Raw genomic sequence first — 20843 nt, 5'->3', positions numbered from 1 at the left:
ATGCACATAAACTGTACATATTTGCGTTTACTGACTTATAATTAGATCGTTGCGGAAGCAGAGTAAAGAACAATTAAGTATGATGTAGTAAGTGTATATCCTTCAAAGTTATAATGTTGAGTTAAACCATATGGTTTGTTTTTAGCCGACAACCAGGTACAACACTAATTAAATAATTCATACATTATTGCCCCATACAGAGTTTGATAATGATCTGTGTCATTAAAGGATTAGTTAGACGTGTATCTGGCGCTTTAAAGAGCTAGTAATTGAGCGCAGACATGTATGAACGCATGAGAAAAAGATGTGGAATAACAGGACAGCGGATATTCCTCTAAGCCAATCACGACGCAGGCGTTGATGACAGACAGGCCAGACACCCTATCAAAGTGCAACATTCTATGTAGTGGGCCTGTCTTGTTGGCAGAGTTGGGATAATGATAATGTTATACACAGCTGTTTTTTTCTCAGTTTCCAGACTCATGGCAGCATGCAAAAAGACCTCAACTACATTTTGCACTAAATTCATTTATGGACAACAAAACCTTCAGGGTGACCGGTGAGACTCCTGTCCGTTTGATGAGGTAATGTGTCAGAATAATGTCAATAATAATAGTAATGTTATTTCCAGTGGCAGTAAGCAGCAGCTTCAGCCTACACTAGTTTTGTTAGTTAACTTTAACTCCGGCGGGACTGTCTTGGCTGCTGGCAGCTTCTGTAAGCTCTGGAAACCATGAGGACGGCAGAGCGGGCGGCTCCGGTCAGAAAGTCTCCGTGACTGAGCGCCTCCGTGAATAGGGCGGTGTGTTTTGATCCTCCTTGCCGTTCTACCACCGTTTCTGCTCCGTCAGGGGGTCTGCGGTCCGACCGGCGAGGGGGACGCGGCGGAGGGACTCCCCGTGCTGAACACTAACTTCGGCTGCACCACTTCGGAAAGATTATGGTACGGAAAGGCCTGTTGCTTAACAAAGGAAACGAGTGTTGCTTGTTTCCTTTCACTGGCAGAGACTCCAAACTTGAGTAAAAGTTTAAACATTAGCTTTGACTTTATGTGCAGCACCTGCGCAGTTGCACGCGCGCAGCTTTGTTGAAAGTGTGACGCTTCAGCTGCAATAGTTGTGTGAAGTTATTCAGGTACAGTGTGGGTGGATGTGTGAGGATGGTGGAGAGCCGAAGCTGTGTCCAGAGGGAGGGGGTGTACCGTTGGTTCTCCTCCCTCACCTCCGCTCAGAGAGTGGAGTTCCTGTGCGGCCTGCTGGACCTCTGCGTGCCCATCGAGCTCCGCTTCCTCGGTTCCTGCTTGGAGGACTTGGCCCGCAAGGACTACCACTCTCTGCGGGATGCGGAGATCAAAGCCAACAACCCCGCTGACCTGTCAGGTCTCACCAACATCACGGACGAGGTGGTGCGCAGCAAGCTGCTGGTGTCCCTCGCCCTGCTCGGCTCGGACAACCGGGAAGCTGCAGGGGTACTGTACCGGACCCTGACTCACATAGACACGGTGATCAATAACTACGGCCTGGCGCTGAACGACGGGAGGACGGAGGAGCAGTTTCTGTTGCTGTTCACCATTGCCTCCAACCACCCAGCCTTCAGCTTTCACCAGAAGCAAGTGTTGAGGCAGCAGCTCAGCCAGATTCAGGACATCCTGCAGGTGAGAGAGGGGGCGGATTACACCAGATATATCTTATTTCCAGTTAAAAGTGTCAACATATCAGATCAGTGTACTGTGAGGAACTGTTGGCTCTTACATGTTCCGAAGAAGAGGTTACAGATATCAACTCCACTTCCTTGATACTGTAGCCTACTAAAACCATTTTTGTTCACCGTGCTTATCAGATATTTGAACATTGAGTATAGGATCTGTGGGTAAAAATATAAATATTTATTTTTATGATTGTTTGAGTCTGAGTAATATATCAGTCCTTATCCCTATGACAAGCTTTCCAATATATTCAGAGTTACTAACGCATGTGCTTGTCTGACACCCTGAGCGTAGAGTGGTTGTCTACCAACTGTAAGGTCGGTGGTTCAATCCCCTGGCTGCAGGTGTCCTTGGGCCAGACACTTAACCCTAGTTAACCACTGGCGTGGGAATGTGTGTGTGCAAAAGGGGTAAATGTGAAGTCGCGTAAAGCGCTTTGAGGAACCTCAGTAGGTAGAGAAGCACTATATAAGTACAGACTATTTACCATTTACTTGTAGCCATCTGTGGTGGTTTCTGTTCTGGCCAGAGGAAAAGAAAGTGCAATTAAAACAGGTGAAACACAAGCTAATTACAAACAAGTGCAGCACACTCATAGGAAATTACAGGTGAGACTGTGTCAATGACAGGCTGCCAGTGAACACAACAGACCTCAGTCATGTGTTATTCAGTGCTGAACAAGGTAAATTACATGCTTGTAGGAGAAAGCTACAAGTAGCAGGAGTTTATGATGTTGAGGGGAGATTTAAAACATGCTCATCTGTGATTGATTTATGACTCCAACCATAATGTCTTAGCACAAAACACCCAAAATAATACTTCATATTCATTGGAGATTTGGCAAAAATGAATAAATAAAAAAACAGAAAGGATTGAATGTAATGGAGAGAAAATTAAGTCTGCAAAAGTTTTTTAATTGGTATTGACTAAGACACAAGGACCAATTAAAAAAAATAAAAATAATTCACAGACATCCGTTCAGAGGAACTGAAGCTGTTAGATCAGTCTCTTAAATGCACCAGATTCCATTCACAAAAACAGTGTTTTTACCTCACAGGAGACAAGAGTTGCTGCTCTGTTACACTGTGACTTTGGTCTTTTAACACTTTAATTCATATCCAGCATAAAAGTTAAAAGTACTCAATAAAACAAACAAACTATTGTGAGAGCAGTAGTCAACATCTCCTTTGTTAAGCAAGGTAAAATCAGATGTTTTTCTCAATGGAGTGTAGTGGCTTTGAAGAGAGCTTTGTCATCAGCTTTCACAGTGTCACATCAGTCCAGTACAGGTAGCCATATTTGTACTCTTCAGCCTCAGACTTAGCATGTTTGTTGTTCCAGGCAAGCAGTGGAGGAGGAGGAGTAGAGGTTCAGACAGTAGGGCCCGGCTCTGATCGAGCTGCCTTCTGTTACACTCAGCCACATCACCACTATCACCACCAGACCGTGTCCCCCACTGCCTGCCTGCCTCTGTCTGCCTGCCCACCCTGCCACACACACTGCACCTGTTGGCACAAGGTAGGGAGCAAATGCATTGTGGATTCCTTCAATCATTTCATACTCTTTGCTGGTTATGTCTTTCACTGAACATTCTGGCTTAATAGGAAAGCTTTCTGCAGCTTTTGACTTGTGGCAACATGTTCATGAGTTTTTCAAATCTTACTCCTGTCAGGTGATAGGTACACATTTCTCATACCTAGAGTTGTGGAGCTGTTATTGATTACAATTTTCAGTTTTTTCAAGGGGAAAATTTCGAAAACAGCCCAGAGCTTTTATTCATTGCAATCAGCTGCAGTAACTTTTGTTTCACAAATACAGAGATGACTGGGAAAAAATGTACTCACGGTTCATATTATTCAGTGGGATTTTTGTTTCTTTGAGGTCTCTTAAACTATAGGAAAAGTAACACGGTTCTCTCATCTTACATCACAGCGACATCTTGTTTCAACTCATCTCAGTGGTAGACTGATTCTACATGTTTATTTTTGCAGTGTTTTTGGATATTTTGACCTGGAAATCTTAGGATTGACTTACTGTAAGAGCCAGCCTCAAGTGGCTGTGAGGAAGTGCAGTATTTGGCGTTCATTTTGCTTTGCTTTGGCTTGCTGTGCTTCACTGTTGCAGCAATCAGCTCCTATTACTCAGATGCTGCCTTTTCATGTCCTCTTGTGTTTATTCTGTTTTTTTCCATGGAGGATCACATATGTAAATGCCTTCTTTTTGTAAATCATTGGGTTTTTTTATTGGGTGCCCAGATAGTTCACCTGGTTGAACTGAGGCTGTAGTTCTTAGCAACCCGGGTCAAGCAGCCCTTTGTCACATGTCGTGCCCCTCTCTATTGTTTCTTGTATCAATCCACTATCAACTATCCATTAGAGGCAAAAATTACAAAAACATGTACCCAAAACAAATATTATCTCACATAAAATATTCATGTGAATAATGATGAGGATAGACTGTTGTTTACTGCTTAATGGGATCTCTGTCTGGATGTGTTGTAATGAACACAGGAAGTCACAGAGGGAGAGAAGGGAGGGGATTTCCGAGTGATGCAGGGAGCTCATTAACCCTCTGTTATTATCACATCTGGGATTATTCTAGAGAGATTATTTAGCTACTAGTCAGACAAAGACACCAATACGGGATGGGAAGAGAAACTCAGGGCTAATTTCTTTCACACAGACATAAACACACTTGTACGCTCACAAAGGCTCAGGCAGGCACACTGCTTTTAACATGTGTGAGCAGTGGAGGGAAAGTACCCAGCTCAGAGAGGAGCGTTTGTATTTAGTGTTTTGTTGCCCTTGGCTCCTGCTTAGCGCAGGTCAGCACATTTCTCTATGCTGAAATCAACCCTCTGTGGTGTGTGTGTGTGTGTGTGTGTGTGTGTTTGTGTGTGTGTGTGCGCAGTGAATCCCCAGGAAGTTATAAATGCACTCCCTCTCTGGCTGTCTTTCCTTTTCAGCGCTCTGAAGGGGATGACAGGGTTTCATTATAAACCAAAGCCACCAGAATCACATACTTTATCTACAGTAGAGCTGCTTTTAGCCAAGCCTACTGTCACCCTCTGTGGGTATATATGGCATAATAGCTGAGGTCTGTAACAGTGAAGCAGTCTTTAAGATAGCCGTGAAGCTGGAATAAGTGTCTTTTCTAGCAATCGCTGTCACTAAGATTTCACCAGACGTGGAAAACCTAAAAAAGTACCGTAATGGAAAAAAGTGGTGAAAAATGGTAAAATATCATGGTCATACAGCAGACTTTGTTGTGTCTCCAGTCTGTTCTTCCTTTAGGATTTTAAGTCAACTTGCATGAGCATGTTTTAACACAAAGCAGCTGGATGCCAAGCAACTTCAGGGGAAAAACAGTTGAATTAGATTTTCTCCAGCAGGATCCAACAGCAATTCAGTGATATAAACAGCACATAGAATATATATAATACATATATAATACATAGAATACCCCGGCTACATCTGTTGCATAATCGCCTCATTATGTGAGTGCTGTATATATCTATAAAAACAAAGCCAATGTCACAATTAACAGCAGTTAAGCTGTTTTGTAAGTGAGAGAGGAGGAACTGCTGTTAGCTCACAGTCTGGGTTTTATAGTGTTTTTTGTTTTTATTGCAGTGTTGATACCAGCATCATTCAGCAAGGTCCATGTTATTTTTCAAATGTCTGGAATGTCTCTTAATTTAATTTCCACACTCAATGTTTTTCTGTCTCTTCTCTCTTAATCCTTTGTGCTGATTTATGTTGTTCTCACGAGTGTTGTTTCTGCTTCATGTAGCTACAGTCTAACACAGTCAGAGTCTCCCTCTAACTTTTGTCTGCAGACAGAGCAGAGAGTTGGCAGGCTGGCCGAGGAGCATGCGGATGTGGCAGTAGCACACTTAATTGTTTTCAGATCTACTGGCTGTATGATTTCAGGCTATTGCATGTATTGGGTTTTCCCTTTGAAGAGGAGAAGAGGAGAACTTTCAACTGTAATGTTTTTATTTTTAATGTTATTAAATTCAGTTCAATTCAGTTTTTGTTTATATAGCACATTGTCCCAAGGCGCTTTACTGAAACCCAGAGCCTGAAACCCCTTAAGAGAAACAGTGGCAAGAAAAACTCCCTTATAACAGGAAGAAACCTTGAGTGGACCTATTCTACCTGCCATATCAACAAGTGACTGTATCTATACCTGTCAACCCTACACACTTTGTTTGAGGCTAACTATACGCTTTACTAAACAGAACGGTTTTAGGTCTGGTCTTAAAGGTGGAGGCGGTGTCTGCCTCTCAGACCCAGATTTCTAACTGGTTCCATAGTAGAGGTGCCTGATAGCTAAAGGCTCGTCCTCCCATTCTACTTTTATGAATTTTAAGTACTACAAGTAAACCTGCACTCTGTGACCTGAGTGTTCTGTTAGGAACATATGGTACTATCAGGTCCTGCTTGTAAGTAAGGAGAAGAATTTTGAAGTTTATTCTTGACCCCACTGGGAGCCAGTGAAGAAAAGCCAGAACAGGAGAGATATGATCCCTTTTGCGGGTTTCTGTCAGAACTCTAGCTGCTGCGTTCTGGATCAGCTGCAGGCTGGTAATAGAGTAATGTGGACATCCTGACAATAGTGAGTTGCAGTAGTCCAGCCTAGAAGTAACCAAAGCATGGACGAGTTTTTTAGCATTATCTTAGCAATATTACGGAGGTGAAAAAAGGCGGTCTTAGAGACCTGTTTAATATGAGGGCTAAATGACAAAGTAATGGAATCCAGAGAGAGAGTTATCAGATAATCTAGTTCTGAGATGTTTGGGGTTAAAAACAATGACCTCAGTTTTATCAGAATTTACCACTAAAACATTGGAGGTCATCCAGTCCTTTATGTCCTTTAGACATGTCTGCAGTCTAACTAACGGCTCTGTTTCTTCAGGCTTAATGGATAAATACAGCAGGGCATCATCAGCATAACAATGAAGTTCTGAATGATGTTTCCTAGAGGGAGCATACAGCAGGATCGGTCCGAGTACTGAACCCTGTGGTACACTGTGATTAACCCTTGTGTATGAGGAAGAAACATCAACATGAACAAGTGAAATCTCTCTGATAATATGATGTAAACCAGCCTAGTGCTCTCCCTGAAATCATAATCTCATGTCCTAATCTGTGTAGTAAGATGCTGTTCCAGACTGGAACGCATCAAACAGACTGTTCCTATGCAGGTGGTCATTTAACTGACTTACATCCATTCTTTTAAGTATCTTAGAAATAAAGGTGAGGTTGGAGATCGGTCTTTAGTTTGCTTTTTCTCATCCACTACTGTAGACAAAACCTAAAGGAATTGCATCTAGCCTATCTTAATCAAATATCAATCAAAAGATCAAAGATCAAAAGATGTTATAAGAGTGGCATGTCTCTTTTAATAAACTGGGCAGTAAGTGTGTGTGTGCATACCTGGAAAGGGGTGAGCGTGCATGAGTGTGTGCGAGAGTGTGTGTGTGTTTACGAGACGAGAGAGAGGTCATGTGCCCGTTAGTGGCGAGTTGTTTGTTAGCGGCAGGACATGCAGTGAATATGGAAAGTATTCAGACCCCCTTAAATGTTTCCTTCTTTGTTATATTGCAGCCATTTGCTAAAATCATTTAAGTCCAGTTTTTCCTCATTTGAGTCCAGCTGTGTTTGATGATACTGATTGGACTTGATTAGGAAAGACACACACCTGTCTATATAAGACCTTACAGCTCACAGTGCATGTTAGAGCACATGAGGATCATGAGGTCAAAGGAACTGCCTGAAGAGGCAGTTATCTAAGCTCCATGTCCTTCCCATGACGATGACAGGTTGTTGTTTGCTATCCAGTTGCCGGATAATTAGTGTATTCCTGATAAAAAATAAAATAATTTATGGAGTAGCAGCATGTGATAGATGGCGAAGTAACATTGTTAACCCACAGATGCTGCAATGCGGCCTTATTTTACTCTTTATGTGTGGATGCAGCAGAATTTTTTTTTCCCGAGGGGATGTAGTCAAGGGTACTACATCTTACCCTCACATGACAGTTTATATTAAAGGAGTTGATTCATTTAAACTAGCATATTCTTCATTCTGTAACCTGTAACAAAATATATCAGACTAAAAATCTATGATTAAATCATAACAATAACTAGGAGGGATTTAAAGTGGAGGGATCATATATTTAACAATCCACACCTGATTGTTCTATTTTCTGTTTCTGAGTATGTGTTAGTATGTATTTTTATGGGGTTATTTTGATTAGCACTTTAATTAGGACTGTGGGAGGACGTGGGACTGACACTATTTCTATGAAATTATTATACTTAGTGTAACTGTGTGCATTTATATTTTTCTTTTTGTTTATTGGGTTTTTAATGGAGTACGGCAGTCCTCCAGATGCAGCAAAGAAGTGTGTCTCGACCCTGGGTTGTCAGACGATTGGTTGTCTAATAAACTTGGCTATGTTGCTAGTAATAGAGCTGCACCACTCCAGGTGGGATGAAGGCTGTCTCTCCTAATAAGACCAGGTTTTCCCCAGAAAGTTTCCTAGTTGTCTATACAGGCCATGTTGTTTTCTGGACACCACCGTGACAGCCAGCAACAGAGCGAGGACATGCGGCTAAACATGTCATCACTAGTCAGATTTCGGAGGGGACCAGAGAACGCTACAGAGTCCGACATGGTTTTAGCCAAATTACACACTGACTCCATGTTAACTTTACTAGCTTAGCCTGGCGTCATGACGTGAATTATAATCTTACTGTATTTAAGTCACCCTCTGTGTCACCCACTCACACCGGGATGCACTAAAAATATCAACAACAACAAAAAAAATAAAAAAAATGAGATAGTAGTACTGCTGTTCCAAAAAGCAGTAACATGATTGTGTCAATCCAGTACCTAGAAACTAGCACCAAGTGGATGCAAATACATCAACATGTTATGTTGTCACATTTTGTTGACAAATGTAGCTCTTCTATCCATCCATCATCTGAACCCACTTTGTCCTGCAGTGCAGGGTTCACAAACTGTTCTTACTGCTATTACACAACTTGTCATTTCAGTGACAGAAACAACCACAAGAATTAAGTGAGTGATTTTCCACGACCAACAGAAATATGTCACAGAGTCCAGAGGTTCCAAACTTCAGCTTTGTTTACATGCCAACAATAACATTAAACTGAACACATAAACAATGTTATCCTGACAGACTACAGTCCTGATTTGGAGTTGGGGTAACATTTTATAACCATGTGGGCCTGGGGGATTTACAAACTGTGTTGTTTGTGTTAGAGGCTGACTGTGGTGCAGGGTTGCCACATGTTAATGTTTTGCTTTCAGGAAAACATGCATTCACCTCAACTTATGAACACACTGAATGGAAAAATCTGTTGTAAAAGTTTCCCCCTATTATCCATCATTTTAACTGTTTTCATTTAGAGACAGTAACAGCAGCTGTAAACCCACCATCAGCATGTTACATCTAAAATCATGTAAGTGGTATAACTTATTGCTGATATGCAATAGAACTTCTTCATCCTTTGTGCCATTTGCCTATACATCTGGCATAGTTTCCTTTTGAGCAAAAACACCTTAGTACCCATTTCTCAACTTGTGTGTTTGGATGTCAACTCTTCCTCCCTACAACAGCTCTCTGCCGTCTCTATAAATAGTGCCCTCTTAGTCAACAGGCCTTGTTAAATGTTGGTTTGCTCTGTGCTGCCAGGAACCGTTCTCCTCACTTTGTTTTAGCACTCTGCCAGCATTAGAGAGAGAGTTTGTTCAACAGCCCTTTTAAGATCAAGATGGTTGTTGAATGTTGCCTTGTGTGTGTATATGTGGGCAGGCTGAGTGGAGGGGGAATCCATGTGGGACTGTTCACTGACTGTCCACTTGCTTTGGAGCTAACACAATGTTTGTCTTCTCTCAGTACTCATTTTCATTTGCCTTTACATTGTGTGAGTGTCTAAATGGCCCATTTAGATTTCCAGCCTCTTATGACATCAGAAATCTCTTGTGCTTGTTATGGTTTAAATAGTGGAGTATCTATAGCACTGGCGGGAGTGGCATAGCCCACTTCCAGATTCTGGCATGGCCACCTGCAGCCTCCCATTAGCATTTAAAGCTACTGATACAGGTTGTTATGTTGTTTAGACACATGCCTCAGATTTCAAATGAGCCCTGCTTGAGTTTTAAAGAGAGGTAAACATTTACTCCTACGGTATCTGGTTACCCCTCAACTTTGCTCCTGATCTTTCACCCCTGCTTTTCAGAGCCAGAGCAGAGAGGCCGGCACAGTGTCTGGACTGGGCCCAGGGGTCGCAGGACATGGAGACCAAGCCACCAGCCAGGAGCTCTCTTCTTCTCACCCAGATCTTCCTCCTCCACCTCCTCTACCACCTCCCCATCTTCCTTCTTCTCTACCTGCTGAACATAGCCAGGATCCAGCAGCAGCTAAAAGCCACCAGCAGAAGACAGCAAAAGGTGAGCAAGGTCATTACAGAGAAAATTATTTCAACATTTGTTTTCATTTTCAACATTTTCAACATCTACATTTGTAGATTTCATTTGCAGGCATGTACTCTATGTACAGTGTATGGCTTCTAGACCACCACCCACCAACACATATAAGCACGAAGTGTGTGGGTCACGCTGTACACTCAGTTAAGCCCAGCTTGTCAGGGTTTGTGGAGTAGAGTGGACACAATTGCAGGGAGCAGAGCAGTTTTAAAAAGCAAAAGTCTTTATTCTGTGCCAGGAGAGCAAAAACCAAAAAATATAACAAAGGGTCACACGTAGCATGGCAAAAAACTCAAAGGGTAAACAAGATTCTTAGCATAGATTCTAGAGCTAGAGTTCAAAAATACAGAGCATAGTGAGGCATATTCACCAGGAGATTCCCTTAGTCAAGGCTAGCAGGACACGAACACATTCCCAAGACGACGAGACAAACTAGCAGAGCGTGCGGGGAAGACAAAGACTAAATACACAAGGGCCAGGGAAGACAACGAGACACAGGTGACACACATGAGGGCAGGGCAGTTAATCAACAAGGAGGGAAAACACAGGAAGTAAAACACAAGACAATACACAGGGAGGACAGGACTACCACAAGTAAAACAGGAAACACAAGACAAGACTAGACAACTAAACACAAACCCAGGGAGACAAAACACCAGGACTACAGGAAAATACAATAACTAAACACAGATCAAACTAAAAACCCAAAACAAGGAAAACAAAACCATGAATAAACACCAGGTCGTGACACAGCTGAACAAGAATGCTGCCTGGAGGCGCAGGTGTGTGTGTAAGAGCTGCAATGAATGTACTCCCTTAAGTTTTAGATTACCAGTAGATCACCATGAAGCTGTTTTTATGAGTAGGTCCCTGACTTTTTTATCTTGTACATATACATTGGTAACAAAGGCATCACACTGTTCCAGCATGCTGATACTTGCAGCAGTACACCATAAAATTGATAATGATAACAATCAGGGCAGTAGTGAGGCATTTCAGTGATTTTGGCAATTTCAGTATTTAAAAATATAAGGTTTCTTCTTTGTTTTTGTGGCTGCCTCACTCATGTGTCTTCTGCACATGCAGCAGGGATTATGATTTAGTGTTGAAGCCATGCTGATGTGACACATATACATACATGCAGCTTGCTTGGATATTTAAAAAGGAACAGTGGGAAACATGTTTGCTAAGCTAAGTCTGTGTGCACCCTTACATATCTACAGAGTACTAATCAGTCATTAAAACAAATGCCTCTGTGAGTGTAGCACACAGATGTAAGGCCTTATAGATATCTTCCATTATCAGTCATTCAGAATCAATCACCCAGAGGACAGCTGCTGTTTTCAGAATGTGCTTTAAGGTGTTAGCAACCTCTCCAGTCTGCTCTGTTATTGTCCTGGCTTCTTGTCTCTGTCTGTAACACAATACCGAACTATCTCACTACCTCATGGTCACACTGCATAGCTGTCAGCAGCACACGTTGAGTATGTGTATGAACACACACCGAAGCACTACAAATCAGTTACTATGATTTCATTCTCTGCCACCTTTGTCCTCACTGAAAGAACCAAACTTCAAGAGATTCCTGTCTGTAGCTGTAAAGCAATAAAGAGGAGTGGAGTGATATTAATTTGATATCACTTCAGGACTTCACTTCAAGTGAAACTGATTTTTTGGGTACAGATATTGCTGGACTGTGTATCTGCTGTAGCCTAGTTTGGTCTCCTTGTCTTCTCCTTTGTTAACATCTCCTCCCTGTCCTTGCATGCCTCATGTGGTTTCAAATAAATTGCTTAAATTATCAGGGGCACTATAAAAAAATACACATAATGAAAATTGGTCATCACAAAGAAAGTCACACAATTCAATTAAATTCAATTCAATTCAGTTTTATTTATATTTTTACCAGAAATTGTCTCAAAGCGCTTCACAGAAACTCAGAGCGTGAGACCCAGAACCCGAACCCCCCTAAGAGCACTGTGGCAAGGAAAAACTCCCTTTAAGAGGAAGAAACCTTGAGCAGGACCCGTCTACTTAAGGGAGAACCAGTCCTGCTGCTAGTCAGCCGGGTAGAGGAGGAGAAGAAGAGGGAGACAGGATAGAGAGGATGAAGGAGAGAGAGAAAGGAGCAAACATGATAAAAACATGATACAGTACAGAGCAAACATGACAGCAAGATGAAACAGTGATTATATTATAATGGATATCTATATATCGTCAGTCCATAAGTATAATAGTAATTTGATAGTAATCAAAGCAAAGATGAGCAGCAGGGGCTAGTGAAGTCGATGAGCACAGGAGAGATCAGGGGCTGGACTGCAGGTCAGTATGCAGGTCTTGAGACCTGCAAAGAGAGAGAGCGAGAGCAAGGCACAAAACTACGAGGAAGACAGTAAACACAGAATATGAGATGATATTACCCAGTATGAGCCAGACTAAGGAGAGTAGAGGAGAGGTCAGAGGGTGAGAGGGAAACTGCTCAGTGGATCATGTTTGTGCCCCCCGACAACATAGGCCCAGTAGCTTGCATTTTATTATACAAGTGCATGACTGAGTATAGCCTCCAGCCTGACCCTGACCCTCATGATGAGGATCACGTCAGCCTACCTCACCTGTAGCTCCAGTTTGGCCCTTTAAATTCGTCAGTCCTCAATCAGTCCCACATTTGTGACCTGTCAAAATCTTTTTTTTAGCAGTTATTGAGAGGGTGTTCCTGAGAGGAGTAACGCACAAGTCCGAGGACATCACTGAATATGTGTTCGAGGTGGGTCCAATATAAACACCACAGATGCTTACTCTCCTGCTCTCCATTTTTTATTTTTCTGATGACCGTCTCTTTCTGCTGCTCGTGTAGGTCAGCTGGTCTGATGGTTTCATCTTATCTGTTGTCAGAAATCAGCAAGAGGTGGTGGAGCTGATGTCCCAGGTCAGTACCAAACCATCTTATCTGGTTAACCTAACTGGTCATTTTCAGTCAGTTCAATCATGAGAGACTCAGCGAACTGAATGAGAAAGATTTATTAAGTACAAAGTTTGAATGTGCATTGGCGTCCTAGACCCCATCGTGAAGACCACATCCGGAAAGGGGGAAAACGCAAGAGGAGAGGCTGCTGGATCATAAGATCCCCCCCGGGGTCTAGACCTGGTGGTGGTGGAGAGCTGGAGGGCAGGAAATAGGAGGCCTTACTGGCGTGGATCTGGTGGTGCTTGGGGTGGAGGAGGGTTGCCGGGTTCGATCAGAAGACAGCTGGAGAAGAGACGAAGACTTTTAAATTTCGTGCTAAGCTGTGATTGGTCAGGAGAGGGATGGAAAGCTACAGCTGATTGGTGAGGGAGGTGCTTTCTATTAAGCACCTGACTAAGAGAGCAGAAGAGAGGGGGAGCAGAGGAGTGAGGGATAGAGGGAGAAAGATTAGGAAGTGGATAGGGATAAATGGTGAATGATGGGAAAAAGAGTCTTCCTGATTGAACTTACGCTGAGAGCTACATTAGTGTATTATTGGGCTATACAAGTTTTGTGACAGAATGTATTTTGTAAATATTTCTCAGCTCTCACAGGCGTTTCCTGATGAAGGAGTGGAGAAGTTCTTCTCTCAGTCCGTGGAGCTGGATTCAAGGTCAGCCCCACAATGCTTCTCTCTATATGTTTTATCTGATCCCTAAAATGAAATATCACCCCTCGACCAAAGAGACAGAGATATCAGACACTGACTAACACAGTAGACACGCGTTATTATTATATTACAAAGTTGTCATTGGTGAACATATAAAAGGGTCAAGTATGTCTGCAATGTGGAGGCTTTGGAAGTGTTTGAATCTGCTACTGTAGTTGCTGCCTGCTCATGTTAACTCAACATTAATAATCTTTTAAGACTGTAGGTTCAACTACACAATAAGGCCTCCCTAATTTACACATTTATCTCACACTAATCTACTATATACAGCATTCAGGTGACTTTACATGTGTTAGGCCAGTTTCAAACCCAATGTTTACTTTTCTGCCTCTCATTTTTCATTCAAACCTCCAATCTGAAAACCTAGAAATGTGTAAGCACCTCTGCTAACACATTTTCTTTCTTAACTTTATTAATAATATTAATTACCCCAACTGTGTTAAACTGTGTTCCAACTCATTTGTTCACAGTATTAGATCATGGCATGTGACTGATAATAAAATAATTAACACATTTTACACACATTAGACAGTCAGTTTGACTTTCATTGTTGACAAATCCACTGGAGCGCTGGAGTATCTTAGATTGTTAAAATGTAGCTTCTCTGCCCTCTTCCAGTTGTCTGACAGCTCTGCCCTGCCATGTCCTCCAGCACCACAGCGTCCAGCTGTTCTTCACCTCCACCAGGCCTCTGTCACACAACTGTCCCTCGTCTCCCCCCTCCTCCATACAACCACTGCCATCCTCCCTTCCCACCGATCCTCCTGTAGCCCAGACTTGCCCGTTCACCTCCAGCTTCAGTAAGATTTTTATGGTATTACATGTTTTAGGTGATTAGAAGAGGGCATGTTTAACAGTGTAAGGCAGCAGAGCAGTTGGTCTTTATAGAGGGCAGCAGGCATATAAAACAAGAGTTATATATTCTTAGATCCAGAGAAGAGGGTGCTAAGGAGGAATATGGAAAGATGAAAGATTTCATGATAAGAGAGAACTGAGGTAACAAAAAGGACAAGGCTGTTGGTCTGAGTGCTGGTTGGTGGTGAAGAGGAGGTGAGGCTGCAGGCAGGATTTTCATTCTGTGTTCTGAGGTGTTAGACAGAGTGGATGCCGTCTATTTTAGTCCACTGTGGGAATTCAGCATGGCATGTTTGTGTTGGGAAGCCTAGAGTGCAGTGACCTCATATCAGCGTGTGTGTGTGTGTGTGCTTGAGCTATGAGTGTGACTTCATCCCAGAGTGTATTTATAGGCACCAGTGCCATGTGTTTCTATGTGCACTTGCCACTGTGAGTGTCAGTCTCACAGGCAGAGCTGTAATTTGCCTCCACAAACACCACAAAACGGAACGGCCGTCCGCACACAGGTGGGGTCAAAGGCACTATAAGGTCAAAGGTCAGTTAAAAGACAATATTCGGTTCCATAACTCAAAACGTTCACACAATGTCTAATATGATTATATGAGCCTGAATATGTAAACTGCAACTGACGGGTTCTTAAAGGAATACAACCACAGGACTGTAGTTCTACTTTGAAACAGTTGGTGATGATGATGATGATGATGATGATGATGATGATGATGATGATGATGATGATGATGATGCTTTGCTTTGACTCTGTCACAGATCTCAGCTGCATGGTGCAGCACAGAGGAGCCACCAGGTAAGGTCTCTCAATCTACAGTATGTGGAAAATTAAGATTCGACCCTTTTTTTTGAAAAAGAATGTGGAAAATGTTAATGATTTAGTTATGTCTTTACTGTAGTCCTGTAATAGTTCATGCAAATTATTTTTTAAAATTCTATAAAAGAAGACATTTTTTGCATCCCTACCCTGGTAGCTGGTCCTTTTAGTTCACCTGTGCCCCCTCTGCTCTCTCAGGGCAGTGTACCGAGTGGCCAGCGTCCAGCCTGTCGTCAGCACCCACAGCTCTGTCTTGACTCCCTCCACTCCTCACCTCTCCTCCCTCCCTTCTCCTCTGCCTTCTCCCCAACACTCCTCTCAGCTGTCCCCTCTCCCTCCCCCCATGCCATCCATGCCCACACGGGGCTCCACAACTAGTGGAGGTGACACATCCTCTCAGCTGCATCCCCATCACAATCAGCTGCACTCAAACCCCCAGACCCAGCAGTACTCCCAGCACCACCCTCATCCACATACTGGCGGTCCGCCCAATACACAGCCTCAGGCCCTCCATCTGTCCCACTCACATTCCCAGTCCCGTTCACAGTCCCACACACAGCCTCTAGCCCAGCCTCAGCCCAGCACTCCAGAACAGAACGGCATCCTGGACTGGCTCCGCAGGCTTCGCCTCCACAAATATTACCCCGTCTTTAAACAGCTCACCATGGAGGAGGTGGGTGCATAAATACACCACCAGTTTATTCCTTTAGACATTATTTTTCTGAAAGTTTCTGTTATTATATTGTTATTATATTCAGTTTTTAGCGCTGACAGAGGAGGACCTGAACAAGTATGACCTGACACAAGGAGCCAAGAAGAAACTTAAGACCCAACTGGAGCTGCAAAAGTCCACAGAGTAAGCTGTAGATCACGACTTCTCTGTCTCTGAGCCCCAAATAGTCCCTTAACAATAGACTGAAAAGCAGTTTTTGCCACTGCCAGAACATCTGGACAGCATCATGGGAGCAGATTCCAAACAGAAATCACTGTGCACTCTATTAAATCTTTACTAGCAGATAAATGACACACTGAAGGTGTCCCTAGACATTTATATGTATACAAATCTATGTATAAGTATCTGTTTTTTATCTGCAAAAAGTAACTCTGAACTTAGGTTACTGCTTTATCCTATTAACAATTGACAGACGTGCCGATCAGGTGCTGATTACCATGGTAAACATCCTGCAGTAACGGCCCACCATGTCAATGGTTAACCAGCTGAAGGTGGGCCAGAGAGATAAGATGTACTTTACTGGTGTTAAAAAAACACAAAACCATGGACTTGCAGGTAAACATGTGCATGCACACATACCAGGATGCATCAAAAGTGAACTTACCCTAATTGTCTCCTGATTGTGTTTCCGTTCACAGTATCAACGGGTTTCCATGAAACAGGCAACAGTGTGTGTGTTTTTAATGCCTAAATAAGACATATTATGGAACAGTTCTGCAGGGATTTTCCAAACAGGAGCAGCAGGGACTGTGTTGAATGGACATTGCCTCCCCCTGGTGGCTATTAATGGGCATTTTCAGGAAAACTATGAAAAATACATGCATTAAGCCTGGTACAAAGGATACATAAATATGCACAAGATACAATATTCTGTTGACCAGAACAAGTAAAAAAGGTGTCACATGTAGTTGTGGAAGAAATAACAACAGAGGCTCTATATGTGATATACATGTTTTGTTTATTTATTTTGTTATTTAAGTCTCTTATAAAGGGTTCTGAATCCAATTTTCAATGAGTTCTTTAAAAAAACATAGGCCATGAGATAAATTCAGTGTACATCAAATGTGTGTTAATTGACCCCTGGGGACAGACTATGTTTCTGACTCACCGCCTTTATGTCCCCTAGTAGGGAGATGAAGATGGAGAAGCGGTCCTGCAGGGTGACGCCATCCAGTCACCACATGGGACCCTCAGCTCACTCCATTGCCACAGCAGGTGAGACAGCTACTTCATCTCTGTAGTTCAGACCTAAAGAACATCAGGAAAATGTATCCAAAAATATCGTAAAGGTAAAACAGGGATTTCAATCATTTTTAGGAGAGCTGCGGGTGGAGGTGGATGCCGTGCCACACCATCACCCAGTCTCCACAGACAGCAGCTCATCTTCAGGTTATTCCAGCTCCTCCTGCTCTCCTCGGACACCACATTGCTGTGATCCCACCTTTGACAGGGCCAGAGACATCCACAGACGTAAGTACTGCAGATTTAATACTTACTGAATTAGTTTTTTTTTTCAGATACACATTAATATCAGCTTCTGATCCTACACCCTTAGTCTGTGTATCAGGTGCATCGGGTGCAGACACAGCAGGTGTTGGGCCAGAAAAGGACCGGCCCTGCCTCTTCAGCCTAAATTCCAGCTGCCACACAGGCTCCACCCGCCCCACAGCCCAGGTCCTACCCGTCCAAACCGACCCAGCTCCTCCTCACCCTCCCTCCTGCTCCTCCCACCTTCCCTTCAGCCTCCCGCACTCTCCGTACCACCCACAGGTTAGCTACCCCCAGACACTACTCTCCTCAGCCTCAAACCCAGCACGCATCCTGACTTCGCCCCGTAAGCCCAGGCCCCCTCCTCTGTGCACAGAGGATCGAACTAAACCACTGGGCTCAGGGCCTCCTGCAGGTGGTGCTAGCCTTAGTTCGGGGTTGGGTGTTGGGGCGAGGCTGGAGAGCCTGTTTCCCAGACTCAACATGGATGGCTCCGCTGGGCTCCAGGACTCTGTGGTTTGTCGGGGATTGGCGGGTGGTGCTGTGGGTCTGATGGTAGAAACCAGTTCTGCTTTGACCTCCACCTCCAACAGCCTCCACCATGTTTCCCAGCCTCCTCTTCACTTCCACCTCTCCTCCTCTCCATCTGGATATTATTCCCACCCTCCCACCCCCTCCTCAACATCCTCCTTTTCTTCTTTCTCCTCCTCCACCTGCACCTCGCCAAAGTCTAGTTCTCAGCCTGGTAATTCCAGTGGTCGCTACGTTTCCATGGCAACAGAAAGCTCAGTTCCTGTGGCTGCGGTCCCTGGCAACACTTATTACTCTCTCCAGCCTACCTCTAGCCCCTCCCCTACACCTCCCTCTGCCTCTTCATTGGATCCAAGTTCAGGTCACAGTGCCTCCGTGTGTGTTTGCAGCTCTTGTGGTTGTCGGGGGAACTGCGGCGCCTACGGGGCATTGCCTGGGTATGCAGCAGCAGGCTACCTGCAGCCGTTCTCGGCTGGGCCCTCCCTTTTCACCCTTGGCCCTCTGCTACACCTCAGCCCTCTTATAGCCTCATCCAGTTCAGCTGGCACTGGGGGTGCACCTTTCTCCTACCCGATGATGGTTCCGCCACCCCTCTACCGCCACAGCCCTGTATCACATGACCAGCAGCAGGGTTTTGGCTTCTATCAGCCGCATGGCATCATGGGAAATGGGGGCCAGAAACGGGCAGTGGGGAACCTGTCATGTTATAACTGTGGCACCAATGGACACAGAGCGGAGGACTGTAAAAACCCACCCATGAATTCAACACAGCAAGGTGAGTAAAGGAAAAATTAGGAATTACATTTCAAAGATAAAACTATTTTCATATTTTATCTTAATGCGTTGGGGCTCCATAAGGCAGCTTCACCTGTGTTTCTCTGCTGTGTTTCTTAGGGACATTTCGGCTGAAGTACACTCCCCACTCTGACAGCAAGGACTCAGGGGACTAAGAGACAGAAACATCAGTGAGTCTGAACTGTCACACCGCTGACAAAGCTGTACCTCATGTTCTTATTGAAGTCGGCAAGCAGGGAGACAGACGGACACACTTGTTTTACCACAGCTTACAGAGGGAAGAGATTCTAACCCTGGGGAGGGCTCGACTCTCCTAAACACTGCCTCATCTTTAGAAGAAAATACCACACACACTCATGTTGAGTCTATAAAACAGCCAAATGATGGGCGTTTACAGTCTTTTGGATGGTTCAAGAACTAAAGGTGCAGTCCATGTAGTTTCCCAGCTACTCAGTTAAGTCAGATGTACTTTTGATCATCTCATCCATTTTTGTTTGTGTGTGGTACGATCAGGTTACAGTCACTTTTTTTTATGGCCGGCTTCTTCACATTTATCTAACTGTTGCATATTAAGGCCCAGACACATCAAACTGACATTAAAGAACAAGAGTGGCTGTGAGATGACCTTATATTGGGGCTGTTAGGTTGCACTTGAATGCAAAATTATGTTCTGCATTTGTCACTGGTAGCATCAGCCTGTAATCATCATTCAAAAGGGGAAACAGGAAGAGATCACACTCAGCCAATAACAAATCCAGCTTTACATGCAGGGCTGAAGCCGTCACCTCTTTAATGATCTGATGCCTTACTACCTCAGCAAAAGGTCTTCTGTGCCAAACAGTGTTCCTCAAGGACAGGACCATCAGCACCTGGTCGGCAGTTTACAATTCTGTCCAAAACCAGTTCTCACTCCAGCACACGTAGAGCTTCCTGTTTTTGTAACCCATGTGTACAGTCTTTGTGCAAACACAAGTTGACATGTCAGTGTTTGAAATAGTAAGATAAAGTGTGAGTGTGTTTGAGTTTCTACATCGGGTGAGTTGCTAGGCAGGACCCGCAGCTTTACAGACACGAGGACAGCTGGTCCTTCAAGTGAAACTCTTATCTGTGCCCCTGGAGGGCACAGCACAGGGTCGTGGGTTATTTAAAATGATAAATACTGAACATTTAATATGTCTGTTCTTTGGAATAAGTCAGAAATGTGCCTTTGTTTTATAATATAGGTGTCTGTGGGGCTCAACGTCCAGCAGCTGAATGTTTCGACTACAGAGACACTTTTTAATCACATATGCCGTTTTTTATCAAACATACCAAAGAGCTGTGGACACACTGTTCCACCAATTGTAGGGTTTCTGCTCATACAGACCTGCCCTGATAAGCTGAGGCTCCAGTATGCATGTTGCTTCAGCTTTGGTTAATTGTGCTTTAGAAATATTTGTGTGCAAATGTTTATAATTACCCAGTTTCTTTGTAGGTGGGATTTTATATTGCTTATTGTGTTTTAAATTAGAATAAGTAATAAAAATATTTTCTATTTCTGCCTTTCATCACTCTGTCCATGCACTTATTTAAGTTAAAGTATCCATCCAGTAGTACATTTTTATTTTAAAAAAGGCCTTAATTGTTCTTAAATGTCTTGTGTTAATATTTTGTGGCCATGCCATAATAGTTATCACTAAGATGTTGGGCAAGTACAGCTAAGAGTTAGCAAGCTGGT

General features: G+C 43.5%; 1 protein-coding gene across 4 annotated transcripts; it reads left to right on the top strand.

Moving 5' to 3' along the window:
* Nucleotides 1-476: 476 nt before the first annotated feature.
* On the top strand, nt 477-20676 carry zcchc14 (zinc finger, CCHC domain containing 14). Of its 4 annotated transcripts, XM_028408274.1 has the most exons (15): nt 477-584; nt 713-1654; nt 3047-3223; nt 9981-10200; nt 12924-12991; nt 13082-13153; nt 13777-13844; nt 14520-14701; nt 15522-15558; nt 15778-16252; nt 16338-16435; nt 17439-17527; nt 17630-17782; nt 17868-19106; nt 19226-20676. In XM_028408274.1, exons 2-15 carry the CDS (start codon nt 1160-1162, stop codon nt 19279-19281), a joined length of 3429 nt encoding a protein of 1142 aa, XP_028264075.1. In that variant the 5' UTR covers nt 477-584; nt 713-1159; the 3' UTR covers nt 19282-20676. The 4 variants fall into 4 exon arrangements, with proteins under 4 accessions (XP_028264075.1, XP_028264078.1, XP_028264077.1 ...); XM_028408276.1 differs by having other exon boundaries at nt 479-1654; nt 9981-10191; XM_028408275.1 differs by having other exon boundaries at nt 479-1654; nt 9981-10191; nt 12921-12991.
* The last annotated feature ends 167 nt before the right edge of the window (nt 20677-20843 follow it).

This window comes from Parambassis ranga, chromosome 6 (genome assembly GCF_900634625.1).
Source record: "Parambassis ranga chromosome 6, fParRan2.1, whole genome shotgun sequence".
Lineage (NCBI taxonomy): Eukaryota > Metazoa > Chordata > Actinopteri > Ambassidae > Parambassis > Parambassis ranga.
The sequence above is the reverse complement of the archived record's forward strand: the minus strand, read 5'-3'. Positions and strand labels throughout refer to the sequence as shown.

Excerpts from the sequence above, each read along its gene's own strand:
- zcchc14 (XM_028408274.1), top strand. The coding sequence starts at position 1,160 with ATGGTGGAGAGCCGAAGCTGTGTCCAGAGGGAGGGGGTGTACCGTTGG. Across the intron at positions 3,224-9,980 it reads ACTGCACCTGTTGGCACAAG|AGCCAGAGCAGAGAGGCCGG; the intron begins GTAGGGAGCAAA and ends CCTGCTTTTCAG. Across the intron at positions 16,253-16,337 it reads AACAGCTCACCATGGAGGAG|TTTTTAGCGCTGACAGAGGA; the intron begins GTGGGTGCATAA and ends TATTATATTCAG.